General features: G+C 52.4%; 1 protein-coding gene across 2 annotated transcripts in view; it reads left to right on the top strand.

Moving 5' to 3' along the window:
* tjap1 (tight junction associated protein 1 (peripheral)) overlaps positions 1-14,348 on the top strand; it is a 61,022-nt gene that overhangs the window by 15,647 nt on the left and 31,027 nt on the right. For both annotated transcript variants that reach the window (XR_013790938.1, XM_079512047.1), the window contains exon 2: positions 4,810-5,013. Coding sequence is in view for 1 of the 2 variants with exons in the window: in XM_079512047.1 (XP_079368173.1) it covers positions 4,834-5,013 (180 nt within the window). In the remaining variant the exon portion in view is untranslated. The remainder of the gene's footprint in view (positions 1-4,809; positions 5,014-14,348) is intronic.

The raw sequence follows: 14,348 nt of genomic DNA, 5'->3' as shown, positions 1-14,348 counted from the left end.
GTGGTTAGTACTGTAGTACTGTAGTACTGTAGTACTGTAGTACTGTAGTACCCAGTATGTACTGTAGGTGGTGGTTAGTACTGTAGTACCCAGTATGTACTGTAGGTGGTGGTTAGTACTGTAGTACTGTAGTACTGTAGTACTGTAGTACCCAGTATGTACTGTAGGAGGTGGTTAGTACTGTAGTACTGTAGTACCCAGTATGTACTGTAGGGGGTGGTTAGTACTGTAGTACTGTAGTACTGTAGTACTGTAGTACCCAGTATGTACTGTAGGTGGTGTTAGTACTGTAGTACCCAGTATGTACTGTAGGTGGTGGTTAGTACTGTAGTACCCAGTATGTACTGTAGGTGGTGGTTAGTACTGTAGTACTGTAGTACCCAGTATGTACTGTAGGAGGTGGTTAGTACTGTAGTACTGTAGTACTGTAGTACCCAGTATGTACTGTAGGAGGTGGTTAGTACTGTAGTACTGTAGTACTGTAGTACCCAGTATGTACTGTAGGTGGTGGTTAGTACTGTAGTACTGTAGTACCCAGTATGTACTGTAGGAGGTGGTTAGTACTGTAGTACTGTAGTACCCAGTATGTACTGTAGGTGGTGGTTAGTACTGTAGTACTGTAGTACCCAGTATGTACTGTAGGTGGTGGTTAGTACTGTAGTACTGTAGTACTGTAGTACTGTAGTACTGTAGTACCCAGTATGTACTGTAGGAGGTGGTTAGTACTGTAGTACCCAGTATGTACTGTAGGTGGTGGTTAGTACTGTAGTACTGTAGTACTGTAGTACTGTAGTACTGTAGTACCCAGTATGTACTGTAGGTGGTGGTTAGTACTGTAGTACCCAGTATGTACTGTAGGTGGTGGTTAGTACTGTAGTACTGTAGTACTGTAGTACTGTAGTACCCAGTATGTACTGTAGGAGGTGGTTAGTACTGTAGTACTGTAGTACCCAGTATGTACTGTAGGGGGTGGTTAGTACTGTAGTACTGTAGTACTGTAGTACTGTAGTACCCAGTATGTACTGTAGGTGGTGTTAGTACTGTAGTACCCAGTATGTACTGTAGGTGGTGGTTAGTACTGTAGTACTGTAGTACCCAGTATGTACTGTAGGAGGTGGTTAGTACTGTAGTACTGTAGTACTGTAGTACCCAGTATGTACTGTAGGAGGTGGTTAGTACTGTAGTACTGTAGTACTGTAGTACCCAGTATGTACTGTAGGTGGTGGTTAGTACTGTAGTACTGTAGTACCCAGTATGTACTGTAGGAGGTGGTTAGTACTGTAGTACTGTAGTACCCAGTATGTACTGTAGGTGGTGGTTAGTACTGTAGTACTGTAGTACCCAGTATGTACTGTAGGTGGTGGTTAGTACTGTAGTACTGTAGTACCCAGTATGTACTGTAGGTGGTGGTTAGTACTGTAGTACTGTAGTACCCAGTATGTACTGTAGGTGGTGGTTAGTACTGTAGTACTGTAGTACCCAGTATGTACTGTAGGTGGTGGTTAGTACTGTAGTACTGTAGTACCCAGTATGTACTGTAGGTGGTGGTTAGTACTGTAGTACCCAGTATGTACTGTAGGTGGTGGTTAGTACTGTAGTACTGTAGTACCCAGTATGTACTGTAGGAGGTGGTTAGTACTGTAGTACTGTAGTACCCAGTATGTACTGTAGGTGGTGGTTAGTACTGTAGTACCCAGTATGTACTGTAGGGGGTGGTTAGTACTGTAGTACTGTAGTACCCAGTATGTACTGTAGGAGGTGGTTAGTACTGTAGTACTGTAGTACCCAGTATGTACTGTAGGAGGTGGTTAGTACTGTAGTACTGTAGTACCCAGTATGTACTGTAGGTGGTGGTTAGTACTGTAGTACTGTAGTACTGTAGTACCCAGTATGTACTGTAGGTGGTGGTTAGTACTGTAGTACTGTAGTACCCAGTATGTACTGTAGGTGGTGGTTAGTACTGTAGTACCCAGTATGTACTGTAGGTGGTGGTTAGTACTGTAGTACTGTAGTACCCAGTATGTACTGTAGGAGGTGGTTAGTACTGTAGTACTGTAGTACCCAGTATGTACTGTAGGAGGTGGTTAGTACTGTAGTACTGTAGTACTGTAGTACCCAGTATGTACTGTAGGGGGTGGTTAGTACTGTAGTACTGTAGTACCCAGTATGTACTGTAGGTGGTGGTTAGTACTGTAGTACTGTAGTACCCAGTATGTACTGTAGGAGGTGGTTAGTACTGTAGTACTGTAGTACCCAGTATGTACTGTAGGTGGTGGTTAGTACTGTAGTACTGTAGTACCCAGTATGTACTGTAGGTGGTGGTTAGTACTGTAGTACCCAGTATGTACTGTAGGTGGTGGTTAGTACTGTAGTACCCAGTATGTACTGTAGGTGGTGGTTAGTACTGTAGTACTGTAGTACCCAGTATGTACTGTAGGAGGTGGTTAGTACTGTAGTACTGTAGTACCCAGTATGTACTGTAGGAGGTGGTTAGTACTGTAGTACCCAGTATGTACTGTAGGTGGTGGTTAGTACTGTAGTACTGTAGTACCCAGTATGTACTGTAGGTGGTGGTTAGTACTGTAGTACTGTAGTACTGTAGTACCCAGTATGTACTGTAGGAGGTGGTTAGTACTGTAGTACTGTAGTACCCAGTATGTACTGTAGGAGGTGGTTAGTACTGTAGTACTGTAGTACCCAGTATGTACTGTAGGAGGTGGTTAGTACTGTAGTACTGTAGTACCCAGTATGTACTGTAGGAGGTGGTTAGTACTGTAGTACTGTAGTACCCAGTATGTACTGTAGGTGGTGGTTAGTACTGTAGTACTGTAGTACCCAGTATGTACTGTAGGTGGTGGTTAGTACTGTAGTACCCAGTATGTACTGTAGGTGGTGGTTAGTACTGTAGTACCCAGTATGTACTGTAGGTGGTGGTTAGTACTGTAGTACTGTAGTACCCAGTATGTACTGTAGGTGGTGGTTAGTACTGTAGTACTGTAGTACCCAGTATGTACTGTAGGTGGTGGTTAGTACTGTAGTACTGTAGTACTGTAGTACCCAGTATGTACTGTAGGTGGTGGTTAGTACTGTAGTACTGTAGTACTGTAGTACCCAGTATGTACTGTAGGTGGTGGTTAGTACTGTAGTACTGTAGTACTGTAGTACCCAGTATGTACTGTAGGAGGTGGTTAGTACTGTAGTACTGTAGTACTGTAGTACCCAGTATGTACTGTAGGTGGTGGTTAGTACTGTAGTACTGTAGTACCCAGTATGTACTGTAGGTGGTGGTTAGTACTGTAGTACTGTAGTACCCAGTATGTACTGTAGGAGGTGGTTAGTACTGTAGTACTGTAGTACTGTAGTACCCAGTATGTACTGTAGGAGGTGGTTAGTACTGTAGTACTGTAGTACTGTAGTACCCAGTATGTACTGTAGGTGGTGGTTAGTACTGTAGTACTGTAGTACCCAGTATGTACTGTAGGTGGTGGTTAGTACTGTAGTACTGTAGTACCCAGTATGTACTGTAGGAGGTGGTTAGTACTGTAGTACTGTAGTACCCAGTATGTACTGTAGGAGGTGGTTAGTACTGTAGTACTGTAGTACCCAGTATGTACTGTAGGAGGTGGTTAGTACTGTAGTACTGTAGTACCCAGTATGTACTGTAGGTGGTGGTTAGTACTGTAGTACTGTAGTACCCAGTATGTACTGTAGGAGGTGGTTAGTACTGTAGTACTGTAGTACCCAGTATGTACTGTAGGTGGTGGTTAGTACTGTAGTACTGTAGTACCCAGTATGTACTGTAGGAGGTGGTTAGTACTGTAGTACTGTAGTACCCAGTATGTACTGTAGGTGGTGGTTAGTACTGTAGTACTGTAGTACCCAGTATGTACTGTAGGGGGTGGTTAGTACTGTAGTACTGTAGTACTGTAGTACTGTAGTACCCAGTATGTACTGTAGGTGGTGGTTAGTACTGTAGTACTGTAGTACCCAGTATGTACTGTAGGAGGTGGTTAGTACTGTAGTACTGTAGTACTGTAGTACCCAGTATGTACTGTAGGAGGTGGTTAGTACTGTAGTACTGTAGTACTGTAGTACCCAGTATGTACTGTAGGAGGTGGTTAGTACTGTAGTACCCAGTATGTACTGTAGGTGGTGTTTTTTTTTTTCCCCCACATAAATGGTGATGTTCTGATACTCTGAATGTGGCCTCATTTTGACCTGTATTTGACCGTCTGTGTGTGTGTGTGTGTGTGTGTGTGTGCGTGTGCGACTGTGCGTGTGCGCACGATCAATGTTACCAATCAGATTGAGTTCCTCTTCTCTCTCTCCATCAATCTCTGCCTGAGGGCTCTCTGCCCCCCCGACACACACACACACACACACACACACACACACACACCCTAGTCCATGTATTTGAGAGAGTGTCCTCATTGTAGCCATATTGATCTAAACTTCACTCTAATGATGTCAGAGAGAGAGAGAGAGAGAGAGAGAGAGAGACGTGAACAGTTCATAAGCCATCATATCCATGCTGTTGCTGCTGCTACATGGAGCTAGCGTGCTAACGTGCTAAGCTCTGCCCCACAGGACTGAGAGCTACCAGAGGATGCTAGCATGCTAACAGTCTAACTTCTGTGCCAACAGGACTAGGAGCTACCAGAGGATGCTAACAGGCTAACCCTCTGTACCAGCAGGACTGCATGGAGCTAGCATGCTAACTGGCTAACCCTCTGTCCCAGCAGGACTGCATGGAGCTAGCATGCTAACGGGCTAACCTCCGTGCTAACGGGCTAACCTCTGTGCCAACAGGTCTAAGCGCTACCTTGCCGGAGGATGAGTGCCTCCCAGCAGCCGCCTGCGGGCAGGAAGCCGTACCGCAAGGCGCCGCCCCAGCACCGGGAGAGCCGCCACGCGCCGCCCTTCCGGGACGACCTCTACCCCCCCACCCTGACCCCCCCTCCTCCTCCTCCTCATCCTCCACAGCAGCAGCAGGCGCGAGGAGACCCCCACCAGGTAATCAAACGCACCCCTTCCTCTAACTCCCCTAACCCTAACCCGTCCCCTTTCCCCCACGCTTCGTGGCCGCGGCCAGACTCGGACGATTGTTGTCTCAGCAGCGACCCGGAGCTGTCCAGCCTGTCCAGTCTGGACATGGCCGTCCTGCCGCCCCCACGGACCCCCCTCGGACCGCCCGTGGCCCCGCGGACCCCCCGCGGACCGCCCGCGGCCCGCCTCCTCCGCGGCCTCGCCTCCGACAACCTTTCTCTTTGTTCCTCTGACGCGACCGTAGGCGCCGCGGCACTGTCGGGGCGATGGAACCCCCACATGGGGCCGCGATGGAACCCCCAGATCCAGCAGGAATGGAAGCCCCACATGGGCCAGGAATGGAAGCCCCAGGTGGGGCAGGAATGGAAGCCCCACATGGGGCAGGAATGGAAGCCCCAGGTGGGGCAGGAATGGAAGCCCCACATGGGCCAGGAATGGAAGCCCCAGGTGGGGCAGGAATGGAAGCCCCAGGTGGGGCAGGAATGGAAGCCCCAGGTGGGGCAGGAATGGAACCCCTACACCACCCAGCCGCCGCCGCAGCTTCTCAGCAGCAGCAGTGAGCTCTTGCTGGGCTTCTCCTCGCCCTCGGTCTCCTTGCAGAGCTTGGACTCCTGCTCCTTCTCCAGGAGTCCTCCATCTCCCGAGGAGGAGGAGGAGGAGGAGGAGGAGGAACGCCTGGGAAACTCCTCCTCCAGGAGCCCAGATTCTCTGGACCGCTCCTCCGTGAGTCGCTACCCGCCGGCCCCATCCTCCAGGGGAAGGAGGAGTGGGCGGGCGGGTACGGACCGCTGGAGGAGTCCCTCGAGTAGTCCACATCGCCTGGGTCACTCCTCAAAGAGTCCAGAACGATTGGGTCACTCCCAGAGGAGTCCAGATGGCCCGGGTCAATCCTCAAGGAGTCCACAACTCCTTGGTCGTTCCCAGAGGAGTCCAGACCGCTGCCTGGCGTTTCGAGAACCTCTGGAGAGTTTTATGCCTCTGACCCTCCAAGGCCAGACCCTCCAAGGCCAGACCCTCCTCGCCATCCAGCCCAGAGGGATCTTGAAGCAGCCTACCTCCGATCATCGGCGGCCGGACGGTCCAAAGAAGACCCAACTGACCCCCTCCCGTGCTGGGAGGACGCAGAGCCCCTCCGGGGACCAGCGGACCACCTCCCTCCTCCGGGCGACCTGGACGGTGGAGCAGGTTCTGGAGCGCAGGGCTCGCTTCTCCTGCTTCCTGGATGAGGTCACGGAGCGCGTCCTCAGCCCCGCCCGCCTCCGTCTGCTCAGAGGGAGGAGGAGGACCGGGGGGGAGGAGGAGGAGGAGGCGGGGGGGAGGGGGAGGAGGCGCAGGAGGAGCAGCGACAGCACCATCTTTACTCCTCCCGGGCAGAGAGAGAGAGGAGGAGGAGGAGGAGGCAGGAGGAGATCTCTGAGCTGGGACGCTCCTCGCCCTCCTCCTCGACGCACGTCCTCTCCTCCTCCTCCTCCTCCTCGCAATCGGCGCTCCTCCTCAGAGCAACAGGGGGCGCTGTGCTCTAGTCTGTCTGTTCAGTCACGTGACGACCAGGTACGTCCGCATGACGCCACCAATCCTCTCCTCCCCCTCGTCCCCTCAATCACCTTCTGTCCCTCGACGCCACCAATCCTCTGTCCCCCCTCGTCCCCTAAAACACCTCCTCCTGTCCCTCTGTCCGTCCGTCCGTCGATTCGGGCTGCCACGATTGGGATGCGTACGCTTTTCCGACCAGCATGGTCCGACATGCGGAAAACGACCGGCTTAATTGTGGCGAACATTCGCCTCTCCGTGCTCGCGGTTTTGGTTAGCTTAGGGTTTGAACATGCGCTGCTCCGTGCTCGCGGTTATGGTTAGCTTAGGGTTTGAACATGCGCTGCTCCCGTGCTCGCGGTTATGGTTAGCTTAGGGTTTGAACATGCGTTGCTCCGTGCTCGCGGTTATGGTTAGCTTAGGGTTTGAACATGCGCTGCTCCGTGCTCGCGGTTATGGTTAGCTTAGGGTTTGAACATGCGCTGCTCCGTGCTCGCGGTTATGGTTAGCTTAGGGTTTGAACATGCGCTGCTCCGTGCTCGCGGTTATGGTTAGCTTAGGGTTTGAACATGCGCTGCTCCGTGCTCGCGGTTATGGTTAGCTTAGGGTTTGAACATGCGCTGCTCCGTGCTCGCGGTTATGGTTAGCTTAGGGTTTGAACATGCGCTGCTCCGTGCTCGCGGTTATGGTTAGCTTAGGGTTTGAACATGCGCTGCTCCGTGCTCGCGGTTATGGTTAGCTTAGGGTTTGAGGTATAGGTGGTCGGACCAATGACTGGTCAGAACTCAGTACTGCACCCGTCACCACTACAACATTTAGGTTGACGATGATGTCGCACAAATTAATTGCGATTAGCGGTTTTGATTGTGTTTCCGTCGTTGAAAACTGAGGTTACATTTCTGTTTGGCTCTTAGGCTTCGTAATCAAGTATTGCACAGGGCAGATATGTCTGATACCGTGAATGCAAAAATAAATTACTGGCATATTTAATAATTCTACACTTTCCGAAGAAAAATGTAAGTAGCCGGAAAAGCTGATCCACAAGCTTACAACGCGCCATGATTAGACTATTGTGTCATAATGTTGACGGCCCTACCGTTGACACCACAAACGCCCAGGTGTGTCATAATGTTGACGGCCCTACCGTTGACACCACAAACGCCCAGGTGTGTCATAATGTTGACGGCCCTACCGTTGACACCACAAACGCCCAGGTGTGTCATAATGTTGACGGCCCTACCGTTGACACCACAAACGCCCAGGTGTGTCATAATGTTGACGGCCCTAGCGTTGACACCACAAACGCCCAGGTGTGTCATAATGTTGACGGCCCTACCGTTGACACCACAAACGCCCAGTTGTGTCATAATGTTGACGGCCCTACCGTTGACACCACAAACGCCCAGGTGTGTCATAATGTTGACGGCCCTACCGTTGACACCACAAACGCCCAGGTGTGTCATAATGTTGACGGCCCTACCGTTGACACCACAAACGCCCAGGTGTGTCATAATGTTGACGGCCCTAGCGTTGACACCACAAACGCCCAGGTGTGTCATAATGTTGACGGCCCTACCGTTGACACCACAAACGCCCAGTTGTGTCATAATGTTGACGGCCCTACCGTTGACACCACAAACGCCCAGGTGTGTCATAATGTTGACGGCCCTACCGTTGACACCACAAACGCCCAGGTGTGTCATAATGTTGACGGCCCTACCGTTGACACCACAAACGCCCAGGTGTGTCATAATGTTGACGGCCCTACCGTTGACACCACAAACGCCCAGGTGTGTCATAATGTTGACGGCCCTACCGTTGACACCACAAACGCCCAGTTGTGTCATAATGTTGACGGCCCTACCGTTGACACCACAAACGCCCAGGTGTGTCATAATGTTGACGGCCCTACCGTTGACACCACAAATGCCCAGGTGTGTCATAATGTTGACGGGCCTACCGTTGACACCACAAACGCCCAGCGATCTGCAGCAACAGAGCACATTTAGCGATGCACCAGGCGCCATCTTGGATGTAGCTGAAGTAGCTACATGTAGCCAAAACACCCCCGAGGCGATCGAACAACGAGAGGTATGATTAATTCTAACGCGACTAGCGGCGGGACCGCGATGGGCCGTCTGAAACATAAGTTTAAAGTTTTAAGATTTTCGGTCTCATCCACTAAAAACATTTTGGATGACGTCCCAACCGGAAATGACATCGAGTGTTGCCCAACAGACACTCCCAGCCTGTGGAGCGATGCGCTCCCAGCCTGTGGAGCGATGCGCTCCCAGCCTGTGGAGCGGTGCGCTCCCAGCCTGTGGAGCGGTGCGCTCCCAGCCTGTGGAGCGGTGCGCTCCCAGCCTGTGGAGCGGTGCGCTCCCAGCCTGTGGAGCGATGCGCTCCCAGCCTGTGGAGCGATGCGCTCCCAGCCTGTGGAGCGGTGCTCCCAGCCTGTGGAGCGGTGCGCTCCACAGGCTGGGAGCGCATCGCTCCCAGCCTGTGGAGCGGTGCGCTCCACAGGCTGGGAGCGCACCGCTCCACAGGCTGGGAGCGCACCGCTCCCAGCCTGTGGAGCGGTGCTCCCAGCCTGTGGAGCGGTGCGCTCCCAGCCTGTGGAGCGATGCTCTCCCAGCCTGTGGAGCGGTGCTCCCAGCCTGTGGAGCGGTGCTCCCAGCCTGTGGAGCGGTGCGCTCCCAGCCTGTGGAGCGGTGCTCCCAGCCTGTGGAGCGGTGCGCTCCCAGCCTGTGGAGCGGTGCTCCCAGCCTGTGGAGCGGTGCGCTCCCAGCCTGTGGAGCGGTGCGCTCCCAGCCTGTGGAGCGGTGCGCTCCCAGCCTGTGGAGCGGTGCGCTCCCAGCCTGTGGAGCGGTGCGCTCCCAGCCTGTGGAGCGGTGCGCTCCCAGCCTGTGGAGCGATGCGCTCCCAGCCTGTGGAGCGATGCGCTCCCAGCCTGTGGAGCGGTGCTCCCAGCCTGTGGAGCGGTGCGCTCCACAGGCTGGGAGCGCATCGCTCCCAGCCTGTGGAGCGGTGCGCTCCACAGGCTGGGAGCGCACCGCTCCACAGGCTGGGAGCGCACCGCTCCCAGCCTGTGGAGCGGTGCTCCCAGCCTGTGGAGCGGTGCGCTCCCAGCCTGTGGAGCGATGCTCTCCCAGCCTGTGGAGCGGTGCTCCCAGCCTGTGGAGCGGTGCTCCCAGCCTGTGGAGCGGTGCGCTCCCAGCCTGTGGAGCGGTGTGCTCCCAGCCTGTGGAGCGATGCGCTCCCAGCCTGTGGAGCGGTACGCTCCCAGCCTGTGGAGCGGTACGCTCCCAGCCTGTGGAGCGGTGCGCTCCCAGCCTGTGGAGCGGTACGCTCCCAGCCTGTGGAGCGGTGCGCTCCCAGCCTGTGGAGCGGTGCTCCCAGCCTGTGGAGCGGTGCGCTCCACAGGCTGGGAGCGCATCGCTCCCAGCCTGTGGAGCGGTGCGCTCCCAGCCTGTGGAGCGGTGCGCTCCCAGCCTGTGGAGCGATGCGCTCCCAGCCTGTGGAGCGGTGCGCTCCCAGCCTGTGGAGCGATGCGCTCCCAGCCTGTGGAGCGATGCGCTCCCAGCCTGTGGAGCGGTGCGCTCCCAGCCTGTGGAGCGGTGCGCCCCCAGCCTGTGGAGCGATGCGCTCCCAGCCTGTGGAGCGATGCGCTCCCAGCCTGTGGAGCGATGCTCCCAGCCTGTGGAGCGATGCGCTCCCAGCCTGTGGAGCGGTGCTCCCAGCCTGTGGAGCGGTGCGCTCCCAGCCTGTGGAGCGGTGCGCTCCCAGCCTGTGGAGCGGTGCGCTCCCAGCCTGTGGAGCGATGCGCTCCCAGCCTGTGGAGCGGTGCGCTCCCAGCCTGTGGAGCGCACCGCTCCACAGGCTGGGAGCGCATCGCTCCCAGCCTGTGGAGCGGTGCGCTCCCAGCCTGTGGAGCGGTGCGCTCCCAGCCTGTGGAGCGGTGCGCTCCCAGCCTGTGGAGCGCACCGCTCCACAGGCTGGGAGCGATGCGCTCCCAGCCTGTGGAGCGATGCGCTCCCAGCCTGTGGAGCGGTGCGCTCCCAGCCTGTGGAGCGCACCGCTCCACAGGCTGGGAGCGATGCGCTCCCAGCCTGTGGAGCGATGCGCTCCCAGCCTGTGGAGCGGTGCGCTCCCAGCCTGTGGAGCGGTGCGCTCCCAGCCTGTGGAGCGATGCGCTCCCAGCCTGTGGAGCGATGCGCTCCCAGCCTGTGGAGCGGTGCTCCCAGCCTGTGGAGCGGTGCGCTCCACAGGCTGGGAGCGCATCGCTCCCAGCCTGTGGAGCGGTGCGCTCCCAGCCTGTGGAGCGGTGCGCTCCCAGCCTGTGGAGCGATGCTCTCCCAGCCTGTGGAGCGGTGCTCCCAGCCTGTGGAGCGGTGCGCTCCCAGCCTGTGGAGCGGTACGCTCCCAGCCTGTGGAGCGGTGCGCTCCCAGCCTGTGGAGCGGTGCTCCCAGCCTGTGGAGCGGTGCTCCCAGCCTGTGGAGCGGTGCGCTCCCAGCCTGTGGAGCGATGCGCTCCCAGCCTGTGGAGCGATGCGCTCCCAGCCTGTGGAGCGGTGCGCTCCCAGCCTGTGGAGCGATGCTCTCCCAGCCTGTGGAGCGGTGCGCTCCCAGCCTGTGGAGCGATGCGCTCCCAGCCTGTGGAGCGGTGCGCTCCCAGCCTGTGGAGCGATGCGCTCCCAGCCTGTGGAGCGGTGCGCTCCCAGCCTGTGGAGCGGTGCTCCCAGCCTGTGGAGCGGTGCGCTCCCAGCCTGTGGAGCGGTGCGCTCCCAGCCTGTGGAGCGGTGCGCTCCCAGCCTGTGGAGCGGTGCTCCCAGCCTGTGGAGCGGTGCGCTCCCAGCCTGTGGAGCGGTGCGCTCCCAGCCTGTGGAGCGGTGCGCTCCCAGCCTGTGGAGCGGTGCTCCCAGCCTGTGGAGCGGTGCGCTCCCAGCCTGTGGAGCGGTGCGCTCCCAGCCTGTGGAGCGGTGCGCTCCCAGCCTGTGGAGCGGTGCTCCCAGCCTGTGGAGCGGTGCGCTCCCAGCCTGTGGAGCGGTGCGCTCCCAGCCTGTGGAGCGGTGCGCTCCCAGCCTGTGGAGCGGTGCGCTCCCAGCCTGTGGAGCGATGCGCTCCCAGCCTGTGGAGCGATGCGCTCCCAGCCTGTGGAGCGGTGTGCTCCCAGCCTGTGGAGCGGTGCGCTCCCAGCCTGTGGAGCGATGCGCTCGGTTATGATATCAATAAAGTTTCATCCTTTTATTAATCTCCATCCTGACCGTTACTATTTGACAGGACGGAGACCTCCGTTTATGGCACTCAGTAATATGTCCGTCTGTCATTCCTTTCCCTCCCTCCCTCCCTCCCTCCCTCCATCCATCCCCCCTCCCTCCATCCCTCCATCTGTCCATCCATTCATCCATCCCTCCCTCCATCCCTCCATCCGTCCATGTAATTGTGTCATGCTGTTTCTGCAAACATAATTTGATCAGATTATGAAGTAGAAGTAGATACCATGCCTGTTGCGTCCCTAACAAATGATTTTACCCACCTACAAATATATATATTCTGTTCACTAAAGATCCGGGGAGACACTACACCACTATAGCAATGATTACTGTAACACTATAGAACTATTTAACACTGTTACTGAACACACTCTATAGCAATGATTACTGTCACACTATAGAGCTATTTAACACTGTTACTGAACACACTCTATAGCAATGATTACTGTCACACTATAGAACTATTTAACACTGTTACTGAACACACTCTATAGCAATGATTACTGTCACAATATAGAGCTATTTAACACTGTTACTGAACACACTCTATAGCAATGATTACTGTCACAATATAGAGCTATTTAACACTGTTACTGAACACACTCTATAGCAATGATTACTGTCACAATATAGAGCTATTTAACACTGTTACTGAACACACTCTATAGCAATGATTACTGTCACACTATAGAGCTATTTAACACTGTTACTGAACACACTCTATAGCAATGATTACTGTCACACTATAGAGCTATTTAACACCGTTACTGAACACACTCTATAGCAATGATTACTGTCACAATATAGAGCTATTTAACACTGTTACTGAACACACTCTATAGCAATGATTACTGTCACACTATAGAGCTATTTAACACTGTTACTGAACACACTCTATAGCAATGATTACTGTCACAATATAGAGCTATTTAACACTGTTACTGAACACACTCTATAGCAATGATTACTGTCACACTATAGAACTATTTAACACTGTTACTGAACACACTCTATAGCAATGATTACTGTCACACTATAGAGCTATTTTACACTGTTACTGAACACACACTATAGCAATGATTACTGCCACACTATAGAGCTATTTAACACTGTTACTGAACACACACTATAGCAATGATTACTGTCACAATATAGAGCTATTTAACACTGTTACTGAACACACACTATAGCAATGATTACTGTCACACTATAGAACTATTTAACACTGTTATGAACACACTCTATAGCAATGATTACTGTCACACTATAGAACTATTTAACACTGTTACTGAACACACTCTATAGCAATGATTACTGTCACAATATAGAGCTATTTAACACTGTTACTGAACACACTCTATAGCAATGATTACTGTCACACTATAGAGCTATTTAACACTGTTACTGAACACACTCTATAGCAATGATTACTGTCACAATATAGAGCTATTTAACACTGTTGCCGAACACACTATAGCAATGATTACTGTCACAATATAGAGCTATTTAACACTGTTACTGAACACACTCTATAGCAATGATTACTGTCACACTATAGAGCTATTTAACACTGTTACTGAACACACACTATAGCAATGATTACTGTCACAATATAGAACTATTTGACACTGTTACTGAACACACTCTATAGCAATGATTACTGTCACAATATAGAGCTATTTAACACTGTTACTGAACACACACTATAGCAATGATTACTGTCACAATATAGAGCTATTTAACACTGTTACTGAACACACACTATAGCAATGATTACTGTCACAATATAGAGCTATTTAACACTGTTACTGAACACACTCTATAGCAATGATTACTGTCACACTATAGAGCTATTTTACACTGTTACTGAACACACACTATAGCAATGATTACTGCCACACTATAGAGCTATTTAACACTGTTACTGAACACACACTATAGCAATGATTACTGTCACAATATAGAGCTATTTAACACTGTTACTGAACACACACTATAGCAATGATTACTGTCACACTATAGAGCTATTTAACACTGTTACTGAACACACTCTATAGCAATGATTACTGTCACACTATAGAACTATTTAACACTGTTACTGAACACACACTATAGCAATGATTACTGTCACACTATAGAACTATTTAACACTGTTATGAACACACTCTATAGCAATGATTACTGTCACACTATAGAACTATTTAACACTGTTACTGAACACACTCTATAGCAATGATTACTGTCACACTATAGAGCTATTTAACACTGTTACTGAACACACTCTATAGCAATGATTACTGTCACAATATAGAGCTATTTAACACTGTTACCGAACACACTATAGCAATGATTACTGTCACAATATAGAGCTATTTAACACTGTTACTGAACACACTTTATAGCAATGATTACTGTCACACTATAGAGCTATTTAACACTGTTACTGAACACACACTATAGCAATGATTACTGTCACAATATAGAACTATTTGACACTGT

Source organism: Electrona antarctica, assembly GCF_951216825.1.
Source record: "Electrona antarctica genome assembly, chromosome: 10".
Classification (NCBI taxonomy): Eukaryota; Metazoa; Chordata; class Actinopteri; order Myctophiformes; family Myctophidae; genus Electrona; species Electrona antarctica.
This window is presented reverse-complemented; position numbering and strand designations above follow the sequence as displayed.